At 56.7% G+C, this 20,434-nt stretch overlaps 3 protein-coding genes across 11 annotated transcripts; 2 read left to right on the top strand and 1 right to left on the bottom strand.

The window, feature by feature from the left end:
- Positions 1 to 21: 21 nt before the first annotated feature.
- LOC128765179 (zinc finger protein 594) lies at positions 22 to 4,113 on the top strand. 2 transcript variants are annotated; one of them, XM_053875665.1, is made up of 3 exons: positions 22 to 417; positions 937 to 1,548; positions 2,834 to 4,113. In XM_053875665.1, exons 2-3 carry the CDS (start codon positions 953 to 955, stop codon positions 3,690 to 3,692), a joined length of 1,455 nt encoding a protein of 484 aa, XP_053731640.1. In that variant the 5' UTR covers positions 22 to 417; positions 937 to 952; the 3' UTR covers positions 3,693 to 4,113. The 2 variants fall into 2 exon arrangements, with proteins under 2 accessions (XP_053731640.1, XP_053731641.1); XM_053875666.1 differs by lacking the exon at positions 22 to 417 and having other exon boundaries at positions 428 to 1,548.
- An 821-nt stretch (positions 4,114 to 4,934) lies between these two features.
- tjap1 (tight junction associated protein 1 (peripheral)) lies at positions 4,935 to 12,335 on the bottom strand. Of its 7 annotated transcripts, none has more exons than XM_053875880.1 (10): positions 12,082 to 12,335; positions 10,763 to 10,891; positions 9,557 to 9,588; positions 9,335 to 9,496; positions 9,196 to 9,262; positions 7,979 to 8,008; positions 7,683 to 7,790; positions 7,544 to 7,627; positions 6,885 to 7,472; positions 4,935 to 6,820 (listed from the first exon to the last, which is right to left on the bottom strand). In XM_053875880.1, the coding sequence occupies exons 2-10, from the start codon at positions 10,880 to 10,882 to the stop codon at positions 6,257 to 6,259; spliced, it is 1,755 nt and encodes a 584-aa protein (XP_053731855.1). In that variant the 5' UTR covers positions 10,883 to 10,891; positions 12,082 to 12,335; the 3' UTR covers positions 4,935 to 6,256. The 7 variants fall into 7 exon arrangements, with proteins under 7 accessions (XP_053731855.1, XP_053731854.1, XP_053731856.1 ...); XM_053875879.1 differs by having other exon boundaries at positions 12,100 to 12,335; XM_053875881.1 differs by lacking the exon at positions 12,082 to 12,335 and adding an exon at positions 11,110 to 12,015.
- Positions 12,336 to 14,052: 1,717 nt separating this feature from the next.
- dlk2 (delta-like 2 homolog (Drosophila)) lies at positions 14,053 to 15,465 on the top strand. 2 transcript variants are annotated; one of them, XM_053875707.1, is made up of 5 exons: positions 14,053 to 14,262; positions 14,342 to 14,416; positions 14,475 to 14,605; positions 14,667 to 14,808; positions 14,874 to 15,465. In XM_053875707.1, exons 1-5 carry the CDS (start codon positions 14,081 to 14,083, stop codon positions 15,445 to 15,447), a joined length of 1,104 nt encoding a protein of 367 aa, XP_053731682.1. In that variant the 5' UTR covers positions 14,053 to 14,080; the 3' UTR covers positions 15,448 to 15,465. The 2 variants fall into 2 exon arrangements, with proteins under 2 accessions (XP_053731682.1, XP_053731683.1); XM_053875708.1 differs by having other exon boundaries at positions 14,073 to 14,262; positions 14,359 to 14,416.
- Positions 15,466 to 20,434: the final 4,969 nt, after the last annotated feature.

Here is a 20,434-nt window from a genome sequence, read left to right as displayed (position 1 = left end):
CTCGTTTGGAAAACCAAGACCTGGTCCTGAGAACGTCGTCGTTGAGCGTGGTGGAAGGAAGCGACGCTACACAGTCACGGCCTTCAGACATACTTGCCACAGCTCGTTGAATGATGCAGCGTCCGGTGCTACTGAATACGGTCACGGACGAGCCTTCAATCGGCGTGCAGTTGCTTTGAACAGTAGGTTTGTTCGCTTTATACTTGAAAGACACGTGATTGAAGACACAATTCAAGTCGGGGTCTTAATTTCGTTTCACCTTTCTGCACTCCATCGCTCTTACTTTGAAAGTCCACGAACACACATCCGCTGTCCGCTAGCGTTTAATCCTTTCCCAGAATGCTTTGTGCTTCCTGTTTATTGTGTCCACCGGTTCTGTCTGTCGGTGTGGTTCCTCTGCGTTTGGCCTAGAGAGCGGTGAGTACCCGGCTGGGGACCCGCTCAGGACCGACCCCCCGGTGCTGGCTCAGTGGTTTCAGCTCGCTCGGTGGAGGAAAGGCACCCGCTGCTGCGGAGGCCGAACTCCGCCCCAAACATCCGCCGTTCACTGGGACTCCGCTCTGTGACGACACGGAGCTCCAAACCGGGCCCGGCTCCTGCGACAGTCGCTGTTTTCTGGCTGTTCGGGAGCTCGTTTACCGGAGCTCGGGCTTTGGGCTTCGCCCTCCCCCGCAGACCACATCTGGATCGACCGAGCGCGTGACGTCATCACGCCTCATGGCACCGGGACCGTAGCTTGTAAACGGTGCCCATCTCCCCGTTTGGTTTGGGTGTCGGTGGGACATGTCGCCGTGGGTGATGCCATTGAGATGTTGTCCAGTCGCTGGGTGTGCGCGCGTGGGTCGCGGGGAGGAAGTTTCCTGCCAGGCACAAAGCATTCGGTCAAATCCAGCCTTTGGGCTCTAACTTGTTTTGTTTTTCCTTGACAATCTGCAGGTGTGGAGGTGCATGGATGATGGAGGACTCTGAGGCAGAGCTGACAGTCGCCGAGTCAGATGCTCTGGGCGCCGACTTCATCACCGTGGAGATGGACACACAGCCAATTGAATATGTGGTGAAGTGGGCCGAGGTGGGGTCCAAGTTCACCATCGCATGTCTGAAGAAGGAGTCCGAGGAAGCTGGCGATCTGAGCAGCGAGCAGCTGAAGGTGGAGGGAGACGAGCATTTCTTTGTTCCTTATGAGGAAGTCTACCCCTGTGAGGTGACGGAGCAGAGTGTGGAGATCACTATGGACTCGGAGGAGGAGGAGGAGGAGGAGGAGGATCAGGGAGAAGCTCTGCTGGAGGCTGGCGACGTCCAGCTGGACGGAGAAGACGAGTCTGACCAGGACGACTCGGACCTGGCTCATTTGGAGCTGGACGAGCGGCAGTACCGCTGCAGCTACTGTGGCAAGTGTTACAGCCACGCGTCCAGCCTGTACCGCCACCAGCAGACGCACGCCGCCCACGGCGGCGTCCACCCGCCTGCCACCAAGAGAGCGCTGGACGACGCGCTCAAAGAGACGGGACACACCTGCCCACATTGCGGCATGAGCTTCAAAGGCAGCAGGTGATTCCCCTTCACACAGATGTATCTATACTGCTGTCAGTTCCCTCTGTCGCGTCGCGCTGTGCTGTGCTGCACTGGTCATTCTCCAGGGTTGTTGGTCAGTATTCCATCAGAGTGTTTGGAGTGGAGTGTTTGTGTCCACTGTGGCACATCAGGGGCCTCCGCTCACTCAGCATCCATGGGTTGTCACGTCAGACCGTTCACCCTCACCAAGTGTCCAGGCCAGTTGGTTTGTTTGAATTCCATGAGGTCTTCGGTCGACGACCTAAACACTGAAACTACTGCTGTGTCAGTCATTAGTGCCGTTGTGTTCATGGCTGGACTCGCGTGACGTGGCATTCATGCGTCACATAATAAGTGGATAACAGAACGATGGAAATTGAAACAAATCCAAAAGAACATCAGTTCTGTTGCTGAAGCCACTCACGGTGCTGCTGCAGTGGGGGCAGGTGCACACCAGCGTGAGAGTCACCCTCAGGTGGCAGGGAGGACTGCGAGAAGAGCCCTGTGAGTCCTCACAGGGTGTGGACCTGGTGTTCTCACTCCGTGCTCCGCTGCTGACCCTGTGCTTGGTGGCCGAGGGGACTGACGCCGTGTCTCCGGCCGGAGCCCCTCCTGCCCTCACACGCAGGGCCGCGTGGTACCAACACTCCAGCCTGAGCCGTCCCCAACAGAAATACGGACCCACAGGGCTGAGGTGACGCGTGAGATGTTTCTGTCACCGAGCACGTCCGTAGTCGGCAACAGAGAGGGATTCGGGACGTCTCTGCTGCAGCGACAAATCTCTTCCACAGGAAGCTGCCACCAGGTTCGAGTGACTCGTGTCACAAATGACCTGAAGAACTATACTACAAATGTACTTCGTTCAAAACTCCCAGTTATAATCATCGCTGAAGAACAGCAATGGATCCCTTTGTGTTGGAAGAACCCGTCTGATTCCATTATCGGGTGAAAAATGATTGTTAGTTTGTGTTGGTGTTGCTGTGTAGCCGTGTGCACTATGGTGTGCGCCACTGATATTGATGATGTGGTGCCGCTGACCAGTTGTTGTGGGGTGAATCCCCAGCTCTAGTCCAAGCACTGGACTGAGGAGGACATTCCAGTCCGGTGAGCCCAGAGACCATTTGTCCTGTGAGAAGCTGGGATTCGCTTGGTCGGCGGCACCATTCAGGCGGGTGCAGGCCCGTCCGCTGACCTCTGACCCTGACCTGCTCTCCTCCATGATGGCAGGCGAAGGAAGACCACCCTGCCCTCTAACTGCGTGTGTGTCTGTGTGTGTCTCCAGGATGCTGGGCAGCCACCTGCGTCTCCATGGCCAGCGGCGGATTCATCCCTGCAACATTTGTGGAAAAGAGTTCAACCACAGCTCCAGCCTGTCCCGCCATCGTCTCATCCACAAAAAGGGGCAGGGCCTGATGAAGGACTCGGTTTCCCGTCCCACCGTGGCCATGCTGCACTACTCGCTCAAGAGCGATGACAAAAAGAAGAGGACCAAAGGTCGGCAGGTGTCCACGGCTGCTCACCTGTCTGCTGCAGGGGACAAGTTCTACGCCTGCCCGCAGTGCGACATGAGCTTCAGGACGTCCACGCAGCTGTCCAAGCATCAGGTGACCCACGTGAAGCAGCTGCTGGACAACTACACGCCCGACAAGGAGAACCTGGCTCAGTCCTCCTCGGACCTCAAGATCCGCCTCAAGCTCTGCTCCAGGGACAAGCCCAACTTTTACACCCTCTGCAAAAGGAAGAGGCGCTGCAGGCGTGGAGGGAAGTCCCCTGCACAAGAGGAGGAGGAGGAGGAGCCAGAGGAGGAGCCAGAGGAGGAGGAGGATGAGGAGGAAGAAGCAGAAGACGAGGAGGAGTCGGGCAGCTTGATGGTTGGCCATGGCTGCAGCCACTGTGGGAAGTGGTTCAGTCACGCCTCCAGCCTGGCCCGGCACCAGCACAGCCACCAGGGCCTGGGCGGCCGCCGGCCACTGGCCACTGGCTCCAAGAGTCGGACGTACACATGCAGCACCTGCAACAAGACCTTCATGCACTCGTCCAGCTTCTCTCGACACAAGAAGGCTCACCTGCAGGACCCGGCCAAAAGCAGGAAGAGGGCGGAGCTGGACGAGACGGCGCCGCTGGAGACGGACTCGGAGTGACGTCCGCCTAGTATGGGAGGGAGCGCTCCGCGGGTCCAGGGCGAGCGGCGGCGTGCCACCTGGACCTTTGCGTTTGCATGGAGCCCCTCCATCTGGTCCGCTCCAGAAGTGTTGCTCATTCTTCTTGTGACAACATTGTCAGCAGCCGCTGACTGGTCTTTGCCGCGGAGCTCAGACTTACTTGTGCGATATTTATTCATTTGGAACATTGTAATATATAAATATTGACGTATTTAAAGACGAGACAAATATGAACAACAAGACCCGACAAGTTCCTCCCTCTTTCTGTTGTCTGGTGGTTCTAGAAGGTCCTGACCTTAAGTGCACATGAAGGTGAAGCCCCTCCCACTCCACGCTGCTCGTCCTCATGTTCTGGTTGTTGTTAGTTCTCTGGTGTTGTGTTCCAATAAAGACCTTCATCTTCTTTTCTAACCAGTCGTTTTCACGTGTGCCTCTTCTTAATTACACACCGTTTGGATACAATTGCTCCAATAATGACCCGTAACCGATGGCCTCATTATGTGAAGTGGAAGACGGGACCAATGACTGTCCAAAGACTGAGAGAGCTGCGAGGCGTCCAGACGTCTGTCGGGAAGCGCTGGAGCCTGCAGGTGGCGGTAAAGCTCACGTGAACGAAACGACCATGAGACGCTGTTGGTGGCGTCAAGGTTCATCTGAGGAGGGTTTCCCTCCCAACTGTCACACACACAGCACAGAGAAGAGTGTGGAGGGAAGCAAGGCAGAACAGAAGACGCAGGCGCCGAGGCCCTCGGTCTGGTGTGTATGTTCCTGAAACCTGGCAGTGTGCGCTCTGCAACACGTTCTGGTGCCTTGGAAGCAACTGTGTATTGCGTTTTTAGGTTTGTACGCGCAGCCTCCGCCAAGCAGCTTCAGTCCACCTCCAATGAGAAGAAACTTTGTGCGTGCTTGAGGCACAGACGCTGCATGTGGCCCCATCTCCCAACAGGAAGGAAAGAATCCTTGAAAACCCTGCGCTGGATCCAGCCGGTGATCCCCGTCACATTTGTTCCTTTTCAGCCAAATCCATCCTAAACTTCGCCAGTCACTTGGAACACAGACAGAGCAGCACAGCTGGAAAAGAAAAATACTGAAATCAAACTGTAAACAGGTGGAAAGTCCATATTAAATGGCTGAACTGGGAAGCCAACTGCAACCTTCAACATTTCTAAAACAAGTCCAAAAGTTGGTGCCACAAACCAAAGAATGAAGCGCACACACGCGTGCTTGAAAGAGACCAACCAATTGAAAATATTTATTTAAAATATCCATCAGCGTACAAATTGAGAAAATAAAATCATCAGTCGAACAGTCGCTGACACGTGACGTTTGTGTGGGAGAGACCAGTCCAGAGGCCAGCGTCCGGCGAGCACCGCTAACAGTAGCAACAGAGACAAACAAAAAGCAGCCCAGACTGAGCTCCTCGTGTGGTGTCATCAGTTGGCACAGTGACCACCTTCATTCTTCAAAACACGTATTTTTACATTCAATGAATGTGAGCTGAATCGTGGAGTTCAAACGTAGCAACGCAGAGATGCATAAGAAGACAAAAGAAAGGAAAAACAGAAGCAGACAGCAACATGCTGCTTCAGTAAATAAAAATGTGGACGCAGAGAAGCGAGCGCGACGTGCCGGAATTCCTCACGGAAGCGAAACACCACGTGCACCACTGTGCAGCCGCCAGGCGTCAGGACGCTCACTGGCCCGCTGTCCTCGGCTTCTGTCAGCCAAGAGAACCAAGCAGTTTAGTCGAGTCTCTGAATGACTGATCAAATATTTACAACAGCAGAGCGCCAGTGTGAACCGGGACGCAACTGCTTCGTGTTTCGGCAGGAACATTCAATTATTTAGACTTGACTTTCATTTTTTATTAGCTCCCAACAGAGAGGCACGTTTGCTGTGCAGGAACCACCTGACTCTGTTGTGACTCGTGTGTGTCACCATGATGCAGCGTGTGACCCGACAGCCATCCAACCACAAGTTGGATGTTCGACTGGGGAAAACCACAGCGACAGGCCGCGGTGGGACTGGTGCAAGTCGGCTGCATTAAAAACAAAAAAACAAACCAGACTTTCTGAAGTCATGTTTGAACGACGGTGTGGTTTTCAGAGTCACGACTCAGACCGTCGCTTTGCTACTCACAGGTGAGTCCAGGCTGGGACCAACCTGTCACGGTCACTTAGGATGGGCCAGGGACACGGACTCGGTGAGCACCACTGGACTCACCTCCTTACAATCAGCTGATCATGTGAGTTGCAGGACAATCAATACTCTGAAACACAGGGGGACAAGTGGACGACACTGCGGGTGAAAGGTCAGGCGTGCGTCCGTCCGTCCGTCTGTCCGTCCTCACAGCTGCAGTCACACCAAAATGGCCCCGCCTCCATCTCCATGACGATGAGAACAGACCAGGAGACTGGATAAGAGGCACGGAGTGTGTGTCCAGGTGACCTGAGCGAATCCCAAAATCAAAGCTCACGTGAGCACGTTTATGGCTATTTCCCATTTGTAGGCGCAAACCGGTTGCCATGGCGACAGTGGGCAGCTCAGTCAAGCAAAGTGCCTTGCTCTTGGGCCCGGGTCAGGCTGTCTTTGCGATGCAGGTGGTGAACCCCCATTCGCTTGGGGCTTTTTTGGGGGCGTGGAGGGGCAGAGGCAAGGGCGGGGTCCAGGTCCAACAGGCGAGGCGGGATGATGGGCAGGTCATGCGGCAGCACGTCCCGCTGCTCCTCCTCCTCCTCCTCCTCCTCCCAGTGTGCGTCAGTCGGAGCCGTGGCAACGGTGACGGCCGTGTCAACGCTGCCGGAGTCGTCCTCCAGCACCATCAGCAGGTGCTCGCTGCCGCTGCACGAGGGGCGGGTCTCAGTGTCCGTGTCCGTGTCCAGACTGGAGCCTCGACTGGGTGTCCAGCTCTGGGCCGACGAGCCCTCCTCACCGTCAGAGTAGGCCGCCCTCTGGTGGTCGGTGGCGGCGGCTGGAGCGGCGGCCTGCGCTGCCTGGCGGCACTGCACGGCCCCGGCGCTCGGAGGCTTCTTCTCCACAAACATCCGCTGCCAGCTGGCCAGCAGGTCCTCCTCCGAGCTCGCCGAGCTGGCGAGCACGCTCGGGGCCTGCAGGCACACGAGAGGTCAAAAGGTCAGCGCCAGCAAAACAAGCACCCAGGACGGACCGTACCTGAGGTGGGCTGCTGAAAGGGCTGGACTGGCTGGACGGAGGCTCTGCTGCGGCGTCAGGCGGCGGGCGCGGCTTGCCCGGGGCGGGCCGCTCCTCCTCGCTCTGCACCAGGCTGAGGGAGATGGCCTGCCGCGTGGCGTAGGTGCAGTTGGGCAGCGGGCTGTTCTTGGGGATCTTCACCTTGTCGTCGGATGAGAACTCGATGACTCTGCGGCCCTGGTACTGAGCGAGCGGCGGCGCGGGCGGCGGGTAGGGGTGGAGCTTGTCAAAGGCCGGCTCGCTGCCGGGCTCCTCCCGGTCCAGGCTGCGACAGGAGCCGTTCAGCTGCTCGTGGCTGCCCCCTGCTGGGCCGCTCATGTCCACGTGCACAAAGACGTCCTCGGCCACGGGGCGGCCGCAGCTGCTGGACTGAGCCGAGTTGAGCAGAAGCGGCTCCGGCTTCTCCAGCACACGAGCGATGACCGAGGTGGGAACCACGTCGGCCGGCGTCAGGCTCAGCGAGTCCGGGTCCTGGCCACTGGGCGAGCAGCCGCTCACGGGCAGCGCGTTCATGTGTTTGTGGAGCATGTCCTGCAGCTCCCAGGGCAACTACGCACACGCACACGCACACGTGAGACACACAGCAAGACGGCCGCCGCAGCCACGGAGCGCACACTCACATCAGAGAACTTGTGATTCCTGAAATGGGACTTGTTGCACTTGAGCAGCTGAACAGCCAGGTTGCAGTCCTGACGGTAGCGCTCCTGCACACACAGGCCCTTCAGGACTGGCAGACTCGGCACACGCCAGCATACTCACGTTCAGCTCCTCCAGGTGGTTGACCACGTTCTTGGCATCCAGCAGCTTGTTGGTCAGCTCCACCATCTCCTGGTCCATGGTGCGCTTGTCTCGCTCCACCGTCCGCAGCTGCAACACAAGGCTTCCTGTGAGCTGTGGCGTCCGAACGCTGCACCAGCCACTCTGCTACCAACTAGCATCATACTGGGCACTGAAAGGACAGACACTCAGGAACGGAGGGACTTGTTTGTGTCACGTGTGACTAGAGGTAGAGACCGAGACTAACACACACGAGAACCAACAAGCCATGACGCAACTGCATGGACCCAGGTTTGACTGACGGCAGCCTGATGAAGAGGACGATGGTGAAGGGGAGGGCGATGATGAAGAAGACGATGATGGTGAAGAAGACGATGATGGTGAAGAGGAGGACGATGGTACAGAGGACGATGATGAAGAAGAGGAGGATGACGGTGAAGAGGAGGATGATGAAGAAGACGAGGAGGACGACGGTGAAGAGGAGGACGACGGTGAAGAGGAGGATGATGAAGAAGAGGAGGATGATGAAGAAGACGATGGCGCACCAGTAGGCAGCAGCATGCAAACACAGCAGAGGAAAGAGGAAGCAGCGTCACCAAGCAGGCAGCATCTCCTCCACCAGCCCACGCCAGGGTTTGTGCATCTCATTCTTCTCACGTGTCCAGGAGCGCCGGGGTCACACCCTCCCACGGCTGATGGACTCGCACCCCGCTCCAGTGACACCCTGCTGGCTGCTGGATCAATGAGCCGCCACACAGCTGGCTGGCAGGCCGCACATGAGGCCCTCCGGGCGTCGTCACCCAAACTGGGCCATTCATGCAGCAGCCACAAGCATTTCAAACTCACTTCCTTTATGGAATGGAACAAGAGTCCTCAAACACAGCGCTCCAGGCTGGAGTGGGCGTGGCCTATATTCCCAGTCAGACCTGCTGGTGCTGGAGATATGACGTCACAGGCTCCATCATTTCCCCGCAGGCTCCACAGTCACATCAATGCAAGGCAAGTGACGGGTTAGCGGCCGCTCACTGCCCCGGGAATATCTCACTAGAAATACACGAAGCAAACACGTGCAGGCCGACGCCGCTGGGTCAGGACCCCACACGTTCACATGGCACAGACTCCAGACTCTGCAGTCGGCCACTGGCTCATCAGGCGTCTAGTCCTGACCTTGTCGTCCTCTTTCTACAATCGGCAGTGAGAGCAGAACTGGCTGAGGCTCCGCGGCCACCGAGACCCAACAACACTGGACCATTTCACAAAGCACAGCCACCTCTCACATCACACTCCGTCTCAAAACAACAGCTGTCCATGACAGGCAGGTGCCATGTATTCTAGACCATCATCTGACAAGTCGCCCATCAAAACACAGCCCTGAGGGACGCCTCGCTCGCAGGACGCTAAAAACAAAGGCCAAGCCCTGACACGCCTCTTCCTGCCTTCCGTCACTGCGAGACCATCATGAGACTCGGTGTGCGAGAGCATGAGAGTTTGTTACCAGAGCGTGAAGTTTCTCCTCCAGCTCCTGGTTGGCTCGCTGAGATGCTGTGTAGCTGTTCTGCAGTCTGGAAGCGAGATGGTGAGCTCTGACTGGGAAGCTTCTCCACATGACCTTCGCACATCATCATCAACATCACCTGCGGAACTTGTCCCTCATCTTCTCCAGGTCATCCCGGGTGCGGCCCAGCTCTGCCTCCATATAGTGGCGGTTGCTGTCAAACTCCGCCTCCATGGCCTCCATCTTCTGGGTGGACAGCGACAGGCGCCTGCGCAGGTCTTGGTTCTGCTGCTGGAGGATCCTGAGGAAGGTCAGAGATCAGACAAGCCTGCTGTGGTCACATGACGGCCAGGTGACTCACCTGATCCTGTCAGGGTCCGAGACGTCCGCCTCCTGCAGGGAGAGAGAGAGAGAGACTCAGATGGATGTGGTCTGCCAAAAGCGCGACAGCATGGTCCTGTCAGTGAAGGTGTTTAAAGGGGCCACATCTGCTGCTATCATGCGCCCCCCCCCCTCCCCTCCTCAACCCCCCACTGGACCGTCAGTAACAATAACAAACATCACAGATGCTCCCAGCTATGAAGCCCAAGGGCAGGAGGTCAGGGGTGAGAGCACCGCCATGCCTTCAGCTTTCAGGACAGTGTTCAGATGTGCCGAGCGTGGCTGGTGATGCTCCACCACACATGGAGTTACAGACCAGGGGCTCCCTCTGAGCAGCAGGGATGTCGGATTGAAAGACAAAGTGGGACACGCCCATCATGTCCAACACACCGGTGGGAACAGCAGGACACGGCCCCTTTAAGAAGGTGATGCTGAAGGTGCTGAAGGTGCCGGTCGGACCACCTACCTGGACCTTGCTTGGATTAGAAACAGAGCATTCCTGAGTGCTACAGTCACGAGCCCTGCCTAGCTGCTGACCATGGCCGGTCCCACTTGCGACGCCCGGCCGCCGCCGCTCAAGTGCTGCCACCCAGCGGTCCCAGCGCCGCCTGCGCTCCACAGGATCACAGTCCTTCAGTAGCCCAGGGCAACGTAGGCGATCTGGTTCCTCATGACCCAGCAAGACGAGGTGGGCGGGGCTTAAGACTTGACCAATAAGCTCATCCAGAAACTGAGAGAAACGAAGCTTCTCCTCTAAAATCTGCACCATCCAGTTGCAGTCACCTCTGTGGTGAGAGAGAGGGGCAGGGGATGGTGGAGCAGAGCAGCGAGGCGAGGCCCGTCCGAGTCGTTCCTCCAGTAAATCCATGGATTTGGACTTCCTGATGACCTCACTGGGTCCATCTCCATCCAGCGGCATCTGTTGCTTCAAACACCGTGCGGGCAGAGGGGCCAGTCGAAGGGTCCGCTGACACATGGGTCGACTGGAACCTTTGGTCCTGCAGCGGCGCCGGGAGCTGAAAAGTGGGGCTGCGGAGATGCAGAGCTCCAGGCTGGACACGCTGGACAACTCTGTGTCACCGTCAGACAGAGGTGCGCCGCAGGGTTTGGAGCCAGCGCTCTGCAGCGCCTGACCCGCGGGGGGCCCCTGCAGTAGGGAGGAGGGGCTCACTCGAGCCTGTGTTACCTGGCTGACGGCGAGTGGCGCTGCTGGCGGAGGCGTGGCGGCAGGCTGAGGCTGGCGTGTCTCGCGATGCTGCGGCGGAGCCTTCCGATACGGCTTCCTGGCCGGCGCCGCGCTTGTCATCCTGCCTTCCTGCAGACAGAAGACAGTCAAACCTCAGAAGCAGCCGCCCGCCAGCACGACACCACTGCAACTGAGACTGAGCCCGACCCTCACTTTCACTCAGCGCACGTGTGTGTGTGTGTGTGTGTGTGTGTGTGTATCGATCCTGTGATGCTAATTATAGTCAGTTCCACAGGAAGCTGTGGGCTGGACAAGGTCATGTGACATTTTAACTAATCAAAACTGACCGAGTTTTCAGCTGTGCGAGCCTTCGATAATGGAAGCGAGCGAGTCGATTTGGAAAGTCACGTTGAGCGCAGCAACAGGCTGTGAGCAGCAAGCAGACGGCCAGGGAGGCGGCAGGGTGGGACGTCGCCGCAACGACCACGACCTGCTGACAACACTCCAGTACGACGACATGCCACACACAGGACTCAGTGGTGCCAACTTACTGGGAAATAACAGACAGAAGTATACATGTATCTATGTATGAAGCTACAAGTATTCTCAGGAAACAGATCTGCATGCTTGGACGTACAGAAAACAGAGGGTGGAAAAACACCAGTGTCAACCACAGAAAGGTACTCGGAGAGTGCCGGGCCTGCTCTTGGCCCACTGCTGCAACTGCACCGGATACAGAGACGTTGCATACGCATCAACTTCCATTGATTGAGGCGAGAATAATTTTTCTTACTGCTGAATCATTCAGTACATTAACAGTCAAACATTTCGACGCGGGAGAGAGGCGGGAGGTCGTGATGCTGAAAACCATGCCGCGTACAGAGGCCCACATCGGGCCATATTCCACGCTGAAGCGTTTAGCTCGGAACCTTTAAGAGCCACACCTAGAACTGATCAATCTGAGCTCAATCCCACCTCCCTAAAAGTGCCGACAACATGTCACGGATCAGAAGCCTGGGGATTCACCATCCTTTGTTATTCTTCCATTCTAAGCTGGCAAGCCTTCGGTTTTCCAGCCTCCACTGGAATTGACGGAGGCCGTGAATCTTCACCGCCGGGTTCGCAGGTGTTCATGACGACTCCCCTTCCCCCAGCCTCCCCCCCGGACCATAACCTGAACCAGGATCTGAGGAACACAGTGCAAAGTTTCAAGCCCCTCCACCTTGTGAGGAGCAGCGAAACTCTGCCAGGTTGGTCCTCACAAGAAGACACGCATCAGTCACTCTCGTACTCGCGCGCGCGCGCACACACACACGTACTAGTTTGCGCGCGCACACCTCGGTCTGGTCTGGGGAAACTTCCGCGGAGCTCCGGGTGCAATGTTCAGCAGCGAGTCGAGCCCGGGATGCGGCGCTGGCGTCCGACTCTTTCACCGCCGCGTCGGTCCCGGGTCACACTAGGACCGGATAGGTCCACCACTAGAACCAGTTAAATCGATTCGTCACCGGGGAAAGTTGATCCGCTATCCCCCCTTCCGACGCCATTTTCACCCGCAGGGCATGACGGGTAATCCTCTCCGCCCGCCCCTTCCTCATTCTACGCGACCGACGGGATGACGTAACGACCCGTCTCCGCCGGTGTGAAACTTTCTACTGTGCTCGGTGTCGTTCCAGAGGCCAAGGTTCACGGCTGAACACAGACCACAGCTTGCTGAAGACACCAATGACGTTAGCTTTTCCAGGCGCGCACGTGGTTGATCCATGATGCAGGTTTCAGCTGTCGTTAGCCGCGATCTTCAGCTGTTCCACAACAGCGTCGCTGCGACAGTCGCGGCTGCGCAAACAACGGTTGTTATAGCAACCCTGAAGCGTATGGTAACCATGGTTACCGCGGTGCCATGGACATGTCTGCCCATCAGCGTCGTGAGGAGACAGAACAAATGGGGAGTAGAGCGTCTGGCTCGCTGGAACGTGACAGAACGTGAGGCCGGTGTGGGATGAAGCGAGCGCTGACCGCTTCAGCAGAGGAGAGGCGCAACGGCCGGGCAGCGCACAGCGCAGCGTTCACAGGCCTGGAGTTTTGATCTGGGCTATGCAATTGAACACCAAAATCCTGAACATCACATTGCATGACTTTGAAATCAATCGTCTGCATGTGATTGCATCAGAAAAACAAGTTTAGTCAATGTTGGCTATGACGGAGGTCAGAGGTTTTCCGTGGCCCTTGAGCTGCTCTGCACACACTGCACCACTCCTCCACTCAGATCTTGTCCCGCGCCATCCTCAGCGCTCTGCTGATGCTCCCAGGTGGGACGGCGTGGTGTGGGGTTGATGGCGCCCCAGCTCTATTCAGGTTATTGACCAGGTCTGTGAGGATCCAATACTAATCTCTTGCAATAAAATACAAAAGAACGAATCAAAAATCAACGTGGTTTTCATTTAAAACTCCGTCACTCACAGTTGAAGAGCAGCTGTGATGAGACTCTGATTCATGACAACAGGCGGCACGGCGTGGTCTTTCACTGCACGCTGCCTCATCATCGTCGCATGACTCCCCACCCCGCAGGTCACGGCTCCCCCCGTGAGCTGCTACAGTGTCAGGCCTCTTCCTCCCTGGAGACACCTCTGTTGTCATGTGCCGCTCCACACACACCTTCCTCAGAACCTGAGGAGCGTTCTCATCCATGCCGCGCTCCGTTATTCACTTGAGAGCACTTTTGGCTGCTCTTCCTGCCTCTGACTTTGGAGACATGCTGCTGCTGGAGAGAAGGAAGTGGAGGAAGGTGGAGAGGAGGCTGAAGTGAAGCTGGTCGGTGGAGCAGACGAGGAGGTAGAAAAGGAGGAGAGAAGAGACGGTGCTGCAGAAGACAAAGCGGAGGAATGGAGGGTGTCAGCTGCTGCGCTTGCGGCGGGGTCAAGGACCCCTGGATAAACAAAGCCATCGTGCGTATGTGTGGGTGGGTGTGAATCTTCAGCTGCTGCAGCAACATTTCATGCAGCAGGTTGGAATTCCGAGCGCGGCAGTTGGCTGGCCCAGCAGGAGTGAGACGCACGGCGGCAGGTCAGCTCCTGTGTCTGTTGCTCACTGTGTGGAGAGGCCCAGAGACACAGGGCTCAGGAGTCGCTCACCAAGTGCTGTGTGTAACCGTGGCAGAGCAGAAACAACCACCGTGTCTAACCTGCGCGCGCCCGCGTGTGTGTGCGCTCTTCGGTATGTGCACACAGACAGGCATGTCAGTTCCTGTCCCTGGTTCTATTCTGCAGCTCTGTCTTGGCGCAGCCTGCCAGTGGAGTGTGTGGGCAGAGAGCTGAAGCCTCCATGTTCCCAGCAACTGCCGGAGCAGTCACACGGGAAGTGCCCTGCAGGAGCGACGGTACAGACAGGAAGCAAGGCACAGTGGGCCAGAGCTGCTCCGCACGTCCCGGTGGAGAAGCCCCGACACTCAGCTGGCACCATGCTTCTTCTTCTGCTTCTCTCGCTGATGGTCCGGTCCAGTCCAGGTGAGTTGAACACACACGCTCGCGCCACACCTGCACTGTGCGTGCGTTTGTACCAGGAACCTCCTGATCCAATGGACAGCCTTTGCTTGCCAACAGGAAGCGAGTGCCGATGCAACACCACCAACGGTCGCTGTGATGAGAGCGGCGCCTGCAGGTGAGCACTCCTCAGGTGCACTCTGTCTCCGCCCACTGTAACCCCAGCTGTGGCGCAGGTGTGACCCCGGCTGGGAGGGCGAGCGCTGCCATCGCTGCCTGCCGACCCCTGGCTGTGTGCACGGCTGGTGCCAGCAGCCCTGGCAGTGCCAGTGCAGCGCCGGCTGGGGAGGGCGGTTCTGTGACAAAGGTGGGTGCCTGGTGACATCATCACGCGGGGCGCCCTCTCAGGCTTGCACTCGTGCCATCAGATCTGCAGGCGTGCTCGCAGTTACCCTGCCTCAATGGTGCCACCTGTGTGATAGAAGACACTGGCGACTACAGCTGCCTATGCCCGCCCGGTTTCCACGGCAACCACTGCCAACTGAAGACCGGGCCCTGCCGGAAGGGAAGGTAGACAGCCGCCTGCCGCGCCGCGCCGCGCCCAGTGCTGTCACTCCTTTCTTGCCTTTCTCCAGGTCACTGTGTAAAAACGGCGGCCTTTGTGAGGACGCCGACGGGTTCGCCAGCAACTGGACCTGTCGCTGTCTTGCCGGGTTCGCGGGTCGGCGCTGTGAAACTGATGTGGACGACTGTCAGATGCAGCCTTGTGCCAACGGCGCCACCTGTTTGGACGCCGTGAACCGCTTCTCCTGCGTGTGTCCCGTGGGCTTCAGCGGACGCTTTTGCACAGTCAACGTGGACGACTGCGCCAGCCGGCCCTGCCAGCACGCCGGCCGCTGCCTGGACCTCGCCGCTGGCTTCCGCTGCCTGTGCCCGCCGGGATTCAGCGGCGCCACGTGTGAGACGGCGCACAGAACAGGCCTTGAAGTGGAGGGGGGCGGAGCCAGGAGAGGTCACAACGACGACAGGAGGTTCCGCGTGACCCTCATGGAGCGCAGCGGCGCCAGGCTGACCGAGGCCCAGCTCAGCCTCCTGTTGATCCTGGCGGGGCTGACGCTCGTGGTGGTGTCTCTGACTGGCGCTCTGGTGCTGCGTGGCCAGTGCCGGGGCCACAGCCTTCCCACAGCTGCGCCTCCTGACCGCAGCTGAACTGGACCTGCGCTCGGCTTGGACCAGTCCCTGACTGACCGGCTGTGGTGTCATCACCAGGGGCCTCACACCAGGACGGGATTGTCCACGCTGTGATGGACACTTGTGAGTCAGCGGACGGCTGAGAGACAGTGGGCGGAGCTAGCGTGCTGGCAGCTGGTCACCCCAGACACCCTTCCTGAGCCTTCTCTGGACTTCCGCCCCCCAAAATACGACGTGGGCCTCCTGCAGGCAGACTGCTGGCATTACAGCGGGGGAAATGATGCCGCATCCGCAGACTCACAGCTTTGTCCCCAGACCACTGGCTGCCGCACCTCTGTGTACACGGAGTGGAAGGCAGCCGCCGCAGAGGAAGACAGGACCTCCGGGATGTTTGGCGGGATGAATGAGAAAACCCTCCATTTTTGTGTGGGACACACAGCGCCCTCTTTGTGTAAGGTTAGGGCTGAGGAAGGTGGCTCGGAGACCGTCGGCTGACCTTGCGTTTTAATCATGGATTGTTAAGCTGAAAACATACACGTGAATAAGGACGCTTGATTGACAGCTCGGAAAAGACTCTTCTTCACGCATCCTGTGTGTCTTGTAGGAGCGCTACTGTTCACGCTACTGCCGCCTGCTGTCCGACTGAGTGCACTGCAACGGCGAAATGATGGCGAAGTCTGGGACCCCACGCTGCTACTGTTGTTCCACTCTTACTGTCAAGGAAACGCTCCAGCCTGACAGTAAACGCGCTCTCTGCTCACCAATCACGAGGCTGTATTTCTTGGATCAAAGTTCGCCCACCATGTTTCCGGCTGTCTGCGACGACTGCGCTGAGAATCACAATCCGAATCGCAATAGAATTGATTGCCATGCTCGGTGGGGGTTCCGCCAACTAGCAAAGTGCTTGGAATAAAAGTGCGCTCGGCGGAAGATGGTTCGCATTTCCATGTGCCGCCAGGGGGCGCCACATTAAGTGAGTGTCGCTGACCTTCACTTCCCCACCCTGGTCACAGCTGCCCCCCATCTCCCGCTGGAGCCCGGTCGGCTCTCCTCTCCCCCCGGCTTCTGTGGGAGGGAGGGGAATCTCCACTAGCAGCATGTCCACCCACGGTCACGCTCGCTGCCTGGGACATACATATATATATATATATACATATGTACGTGCTTTATAAGAAGGGGTGGAATAATAACGGCGTTCCTCTTGAGCGGAACTAAGTCCACGAACAAAACGGTTGTTGCGACACTGTCGCGGATCCTCGCCACCTAATGTAGTGTTGTAGGAGTGAGTGTGGAGTGTCTGCCGCTGTGCGTGTATGTGTGGTGTGGCCGCTGCGTGTGGGAGGGGCTGCCGGGAGATTGACGTCTCTCTGGGGAAGAAAACGTGTAGAAGTGCCCGGTACTTGTCAAGTTCGAACTGCGACGAAATAAACCATAAGAACGCTCTACCAAAGACTCGACTCATCCATGTCCCAGCTCCAGCCGACGAAAAGGACATTAAACCCTGGAGTGCGCGCTCCAGCCTTGGAGGTGACGGAACACCTCCCCTGTGACGCCCGACCACGGTCCGGTGAGGAGGCAGGAAAGGTTTAACACTGGCGACCACGAAGGGACTGGAGGCTCGGGACACTGTGGTGAGCACGTTTGAAGTGACATACGCTGAAAGAAAGTTTTAAAAAGTCGAACCGTGTCGGTGAGGAACGGAGGTGCTAATTGCTAAGCTACACCACGAGTTTGGATGTTCGGAGGAGTTAGCAGCAACAAGTTCGCCATGAGTGAAGGACGTGACGGACGCTTCGTGGACAACGAAAAATACTTTTTGTGGAATGAAAGTGACAACCCGTTCAAACAATTTGCCAAGAATGAACAGAGGAAAGGGGGTTACGTGTTTCATCCTTTGAGTGAGGCTCGCCGGCCCAAGTGGAAAAACACGAATCCGTTTATTGATGACGTGGACAGTTATGACCCGGACTATTCACAGTTTTCCACGCCAAAGGTGAACCCATTCTCTGGTGGTCGCACCGGCAATTATGTTCAGAGTACTCCCATGGAATTTGGTCTTCCATACACCCACCAAAGTCCTTCTGGTCACCCACAGAGTACAGAGGTGTGTGATCAGTTGACTGATCCAATGAATCACTTGAGAGTTGGAGGCCGAACCGCTGCCATGCAAAGTGGACGTGGTGTGTCAGGTCAGCGTCACCTGCGCCAGGAGTCGCCTTCTGATAGTGAAGACGATACCGGCACAGAAGAGAGAGTCCCCACGCTTCGGCCCGGGCAGTATGATGGCACTACACCATGGAGAGAATTCTTATACAAGTTTGAGAGCTGCGCCCACGCCAACAACTGGTCTGAGAAGACAATGACCGTGCAGTTAAAGTTTTGTTTAGTTGGGCCTGCTGGTGCCATCGTCCATCGTAATCCACGCTCTGCTAGGTGGGATTATGGCCGCCTGGTGGAGGAGATGGAAACTGCCTACGGACCGTCATCAGAGCATGCTGCGGCGGTGGCAATCGAACTCCGTCAGAGGGTGCGGAAGACTGGTGAGTCGCTTCACTTGTTGAGGGACGACATATATGGGAAAGTCTCGGTGGCCTACAGTGACAGAAGTGAAGTAGAGCAGGACACTATCGGTGTGGAGGTCTTTACATCTGCTGTGGGAGATGCAGAGATTGTCCAGAAATTATTAGAACAGCGCCCACGTACTCTGGCTCAAGCATATGATATTGCAAGGCGCCATGAGACCACCAAGCGCGCTGCATTGTATGTGGCCAGTTTTGCTCATTCTGGGTCCCGTAGTTTCAGTGAACGACGGCAAAGAGCAGCTGTTGTCAAGGAAGGAGTAGAAGTCGAAGGTACAGAACATGTTTCAACGCCGACCCTGCCCAGCAGAGCATCTGTGCCCCCTAGCCCTCCAGCCATTCCACGTTGCCCCCCACGTAAGATGTCTGCCCGCCACGACATGAAGTGGGAGGACATTCGCTGCCACAACTGCTCAGGGTTGGGACATATGAGGCGTGAGTGTCCATCACCAAGACAGCCAACCAGAGCTCCGGCATACAAACAGAGTCCAACGCAGCCTAAACCTGCCACCCTCCATCACAACCCGAGTCAAGAAATGAGTGTCAGCATGCTGGTCGGTGACCTGGAGGTGTACGCTGTCTTGGACACTGGGGCGGCTAGAAGTGTTTTCCCTCTTCGACTGTACAACGCTCTCCAGCCAGATGTTCGCCCACCACTGCAGCCACCGACGGTCACAACCCTAGTAGGTGTGGGACCTGGTACTGTTCCTGTGCACGGAGAAGCCGACCTCACAGTGCAGTTCCACAACAGACAAGTCAGTGTGCCCTTTCTGATCGCAGACATCGTGGGTGATGATGCCCTTCTTGGCCAGCCATTCCTGATTCAAGCACAAGCACGTTTGGATTATGGGAAACAGCACATTATCTTGTTTGGAGAAGAAGTGTCGTTTTACCGTCCCGACACAAAGAAAAAGACTAGTGCTGTGAAAGTGTGCCGAACTGTTGTCTTGCTGCCCGGTCATGAGTATTTGGTGAGGGGAATGACCCATGCGGGAAGCTGTATTGAAGGCCAAGTGGTTCTGAGTCCCACCAAAGGATTTGTGGAGAAACACAGATTGCTTGTTGCCAGAGTGTTGGTGGAACCAGCCAAGCTTCAACCTGTGCCACTACGCATTTTCAATCCGGGCAACAGGGCTGTGACTATCAAGAAGGGGGCCATTGCTGGATTCCTCCAGCCGGCTACACCACTGCAGTCCACGAGCAACATAATGGTCTCCAGTGCAACTGACCAGTCGTCTACACTGCCACCACATCTGCGAGAACTCTATACAAAAAGCTCAGCAGAGTTAAGTAACCGAGAGCGAGTTCAACTGGCGCAACTGTTATGCACCTACAGCAGTGTATTTTCCACTGGCCCGGATGATATTGGTCGCACAAATCTGGTCCAACACGACATCATCACTCGTCCAGGTGCCCCAGTCAAGCAACCACCACGAAGAATGGCATGGGAGAAACAGCGTGATGCTGATGAGCAGATACAGCAGAACCTGGAGCTCGGACTCGCTAAGCGTAGCCACAGCAGCTGGGCATCGCCTATTGTGATGGTACGAAAAAAAGATGGAACTTATCGTCTCTGCATTGACTACAGATCTCTGAATGACTGCACCATCAAAGATGCATATCCCCTGCCCCGAATACAAGACACACTGGACACTCTTTCGACGGCAAAGTGGTTCAGCACACTAGACTTGGCTTCCGGCTACTGGCAGGTGGAACTTACACCTCGAGCTCGTAAAGCTTCAGCCTTCTGTACCAGAAACGGCCTATTTGAATGGAATGTCATGCCATTTGGACTGTGTAACGCTCCGGCAACCTTCCAGCGATTAATGGACCGTGTTCTGGCTGGTCTGCAGTGGGAGACCTGCTTGGTCTATCTGGATGATATAATAGTGCTGGGGAAGGATGTGCCTGAGATGTTACAACGGCTAAGCCAAGTGTTCAACCGACTACACCGAGCTCAACTAAAGCTGAAGCCGGCTAAATGTTGCCTCTTCCGCCGGCAAGTGAACTACCTTGGTCACATAGTGTCAGAGAAGGGCGTGTCCACCGACCCTCAAAAAGTCCAGAAGGTTCAAGACTGGCCACCACCAACTTCACTGCAAGAGGTTCGTCAGTTTGTCGGCCTGGCGTCCTATTACCGCCGCTTTGTTAAAGACTTTGCATCAATAGCTGAGCCCCTCCATAATCTAACCAAGAAAAATGCCCGGTTCGAGTGGACGGACAAGTGTCAGGTGGCTTTCAATGAACTGAAGCAACTGCTGTCAACCGCACCCATCTTGGGGTACCCCCTCGACCAAGGTGAGATGATCTTGGACACAGATGCCAGTGACACCGGCATTGGTGCAGTCTTGTCCCAGGTTCAGGAGGGAAGTGAACGTGTGTTAGCCTACGGAAGCCGCAAGCTGTCCAAGACGGAACAAAACTAC

Source organism: Synchiropus splendidus, chromosome 9 (assembly GCF_027744825.2).
Source record: "Synchiropus splendidus isolate RoL2022-P1 chromosome 9, RoL_Sspl_1.0, whole genome shotgun sequence".
Lineage (NCBI taxonomy): Eukaryota > Metazoa > Chordata > Actinopteri > Syngnathiformes > Callionymidae > Synchiropus > Synchiropus splendidus.
This window is presented reverse-complemented; position numbering and strand designations above follow the sequence as displayed.

Bases quoted from the DNA above. Each gene is read 5' to 3' on its own strand.
- LOC128765179 (XM_053875665.1), top strand. From the start codon at position 953: ATGATGGAGGACTCTGAGGCAGAGCTGACAGTCGCCGAGTCAGATGCT. The intron at 1,549-2,833 runs GTGATTCCCCTT...GTGTGTCTCCAG, and splicing joins ATGAGCTTCAAAGGCAGCAG to GATGCTGGGCAGCCACCTGC.
- tjap1 (XM_053875876.1), bottom strand. From the start codon at position 10,552: ATGTGTCAGCGGACCCTTCGACTGGCCCCTCTGCCCGCACGGTGTTTG. The intron at 7,628-7,682 runs GTGAGTATGCTG...CTGTGTGTGCAG, and splicing joins ACCACCTGGAGGAGCTGAAC to GAGCGCTACCGTCAGGACTG. The intron at 6,821-6,884 runs GTACGGTCCGTC...GTGTGCCTGCAG, and splicing joins CTTTCAGCAGCCCACCTCAG to GCCCCGAGCGTGCTCGCCAG.
- dlk2 (XM_053875707.1), top strand. From the start codon at position 14,081: ATGTTCCCAGCAACTGCCGGAGCAGTCACACGGGAAGTGCCCTGCAGG. The intron at 14,417-14,474 runs GTGAGCACTCCT...GCTGTGGCGCAG, and splicing joins GATGAGAGCGGCGCCTGCAG to GTGTGACCCCGGCTGGGAGG. The intron at 14,606-14,666 runs GTGGGTGCCTGG...TCGTGCCATCAG, and splicing joins AGGGCGGTTCTGTGACAAAG to ATCTGCAGGCGTGCTCGCAG.